Genomic DNA, 3,192 nt, shown 5'->3' with positions numbered 1-3,192 from the left:
ATATCCCGGTTTATTTTGAAGATAAAAAGTCGGAAAAAAACGAAAATGTGCACAATTATATCAGCTCAAACTTTAAAAGATTTATGAAATTTGCATTTTTTTTTTTAAATTTTCTTCTTGCTCATAACCCCTGGGAGGAGGTAGGACGCCTAACTTTTATTAGGACTCTGCAGATCATTTCTAGTGCCATGATAAAGTTTATTCACGAAGTTTCATTCGGGTACACATTTTGCTGCCAAGCTGTCATATTTAGTCTTACTTTAGATGTACTATTAAGACATTTTTTTTACTTAGCAGAATACTTTAAACTCGTTTTTGTTCGAAAATATTACAAAATACTTCGTTTATAAATACATTTATTTATTATAAATATTAAACAAACAAAAAGTCATAAAAAACAAAATTAATCACAATTCTTAAATAACTTTGGTGCAAAATGCACTCGTACAATTCAAAATGGGTCTAATGATGGCCATCGTCGAAAGTTTTATAATGTTGTGGATGTTGAGCATGACCAACACGCTTTACTTCAGCATTAAAACCCTTATGTGGATCAGCCACATAGTGAACAACACGTACAGTACCATCAGCATCATGTACTGTGTATTCACCTTCTACATGGTCTCCATGACGTTTTTCCCATTGGGCCTTATGATCACCAGTGTGTGGATCTTTTACAGCGTAATCAAAATTATAGTGCGCTGGAGCCTATAAAAACAAATTTTAAAACATTGAAGAGGTTGTTTAAATTTGGATTATTAATACTGACGCCTATAGTTTTCCAATGGTCAATATTATTTTGATGGACTACCTTCAAGCTTTATCATGAATTTCGAAATAGCAATTAAACAGCAATAAACAGTGACTCGCGCCCGGGGTACAATACTTCTTTAGTTATCCCCCAATTCGAAAACCATATAATATTATATGTGAAATATACTCGCAAATTAATAAATAAATAAAGTCATAGGTTCAATCTAGGCTTTAAATTTGAGGCAAAAAAAGTAGTTGAGAAAACAAGACTAGATTTTGAAATGTAATATATATGATCATCTAGAATTACATCAAAAGATACCTAATATTCCTATATCTCTAGCCAATTCTCCGGGCATCTTTTTACACGTATTGTTGTATCAATATCCCATTTTTCGCAAAAAGACTTTTTCAATTGCCTACTCACAGATGTTGTCTTGAATTTCAGCTAGTTCAGTCGCTAATGATTCAAGATTATATTAGTTTATCAGACAAATCGAGAAAGGAAATAATAATATAGACACAGGTCGATTGTCAGCCCTGCCAGTAGAAAAAACGTTCCATTTCTATTATGAATATATTATTACAGTTTGATTTAGGCTAAATGACTTTTATTATCTCCCCCACCCCCACCGCTTCCGAGAAAAAAATTTGTCAATTTCAAAACATAACTTGCTTATAACTAGAGAACGGATAAAGATGCAGGATCGAGTCAGAATACGAATTTTAGAATTACCTTCAGCTTTCCCATTTAATGTTATCATAGAAAATCAATAGTTTTCCAAAAAGTTCGCCTTTTTTCAAAATTTTTCATAGAAGCCGCCAAAAAAGATCGTTCTGGGGCAAATTTTTGTGCAACTTTTTTGAATTTTGGTTTTTGATAACACTTTGAACCCATCTCCCATCTTCACGAAGTGTATTCCTCAAAAAAAATTTTCCAAATGGGGGGGGAGTTCTGAACTGTAAAATAAATTCCCTAAATCACTTTTCCCATGTAACTAAACACTTACAAAATAATCCACATGTTCTTCACTGCCATGTGATGCATACACAACGCCAACAATGCACAACAATAGTGTTTTCTGAAATTAATTCAATTATTTTTCATGGTTTTGTAAAAAGAGCACCAAATTTAATTTAATATACTTACCGTAACCATATTCATTATAAATGAATTAAATTCTTTAAATACGTTTAAGAATTAATTAAATTGATTGAACAAATAAAACTGATATAGATTTAAAAAGATTTAGCTATTTATATGTTTTTAAAATAATTTTGGTTACAAAAAAGAACTACGATGGAGGGTTTAAAATATTAAGTAAATAAATTACGTAAGTTAAGTGAATTTTTTTATACAAATCCAATTAATATTTAATCAAACTGTAATAAAAGTAATGTATAAAGAGCCAGGCCAAAAAAAATACGTAGAATTTACTAAAGCTGATAGTTTGAGGAATGGCTATAGTAGTTTCGTACACACACATACTGCGGTCAGTCAAGCGAACAATAGAACTGGGCTCAAATATATTCTATCTAAATGGTGCAGCTTTACATGGTACTAAAATGAATTTACTAAAGCAGAAAATTGTTATACAGATTGTATATTATTGCATATAAATAACAGTTATCATTGTCAGTTAGTTAGATGTTAGAACAGGGCTGGTCTGTCAGCCCTTATTTATGAACAATAAATAAATAAGATTCATTTATGATTTCCGTGGTATTTAAATGGATTTATTAAAGCTGAAAATTGTTGAACAGCTTTTGTATTACATATAGATAACAGTTATGGCAGTCAGTCAATTAAACGTTAGAACAGGGCTGGTCAGTAATCCCTTATTTATGAACAATAAATAAATAAGATTCATTTATGATTTCCGTGGTATTTTAATGAATTTATTAAAGCTAAAAATTGTTATACAGCTTATATATTGCATATAGATAACCGTTATGACAGTCAGTCAGTCAAATGTTAGAACAGGGCTAGTCAGTTAGCCGTTATTTATGTACCTACAATAAATAAATAAGATTCCTTTATGATTTCCGTGTATATTGCTGTATCACAACTTTCGGCTTTAATTCATTCATTACAATACCACGGAAATCATAAATGAATCTTATCTATTTGTTGTTCATAAATAAGGGCCGACTGACGCATTGACTGACTGCAGTATGTGTGTGTACACAACTACTATAACCAAACCAGGTTTTTTATTAACAGAGTTAATTATCGCAGCACTTCTGAGACTGCGCGTTAGTATTGTCTTAAACTAGATGCTGAAATCTTCCTTTTTTTTGCCTTTGAATAAGTCCACGCAAAAATATTATTTAGAGCGGACCATAATGTTTAACCGGCTATTTATGGCACATTTTTTTCTGTTAGTTTTTTCTTTCAGTTTTAGAACCGTTTAAAAATGACAAATTTATAAAATATAT

At 30.9% G+C, this 3,192-nt stretch overlaps 1 protein-coding gene across 1 annotated transcript; it reads right to left on the bottom strand.

Annotated features, from left to right (window-relative positions):
• Nucleotides 1-426: 426 nt before the first annotated feature.
• On the bottom strand, nucleotides 427-1,925 carry LOC123305387 (adult-specific cuticular protein ACP-20-like). The gene is made up of 3 exons (XM_044887089.1): nucleotides 1,904-1,925; nucleotides 1,764-1,835; nucleotides 427-708 (listed from the first exon to the last, which is right to left on the bottom strand). The coding sequence occupies exons 1-3, from the start codon at nucleotides 1,916-1,918 to the stop codon at nucleotides 463-465; spliced, it is 333 nt and encodes a 110-aa protein (XP_044743024.1). The 5' UTR covers nucleotides 1,919-1,925; the 3' UTR covers nucleotides 427-462.
• Between the last annotated feature and the right edge of the window lie 1,267 nt (nucleotides 1,926-3,192).

This window comes from Chrysoperla carnea, chromosome 1 (genome assembly GCF_905475395.1).
Source record: "Chrysoperla carnea chromosome 1, inChrCarn1.1, whole genome shotgun sequence".
Classification (NCBI taxonomy): domain Eukaryota; kingdom Metazoa; phylum Arthropoda; class Insecta; order Neuroptera; family Chrysopidae; genus Chrysoperla; species Chrysoperla carnea.
The sequence above is the reverse complement of the archived record's forward strand: the minus strand, read 5'-3'. Positions and strand labels throughout refer to the sequence as shown.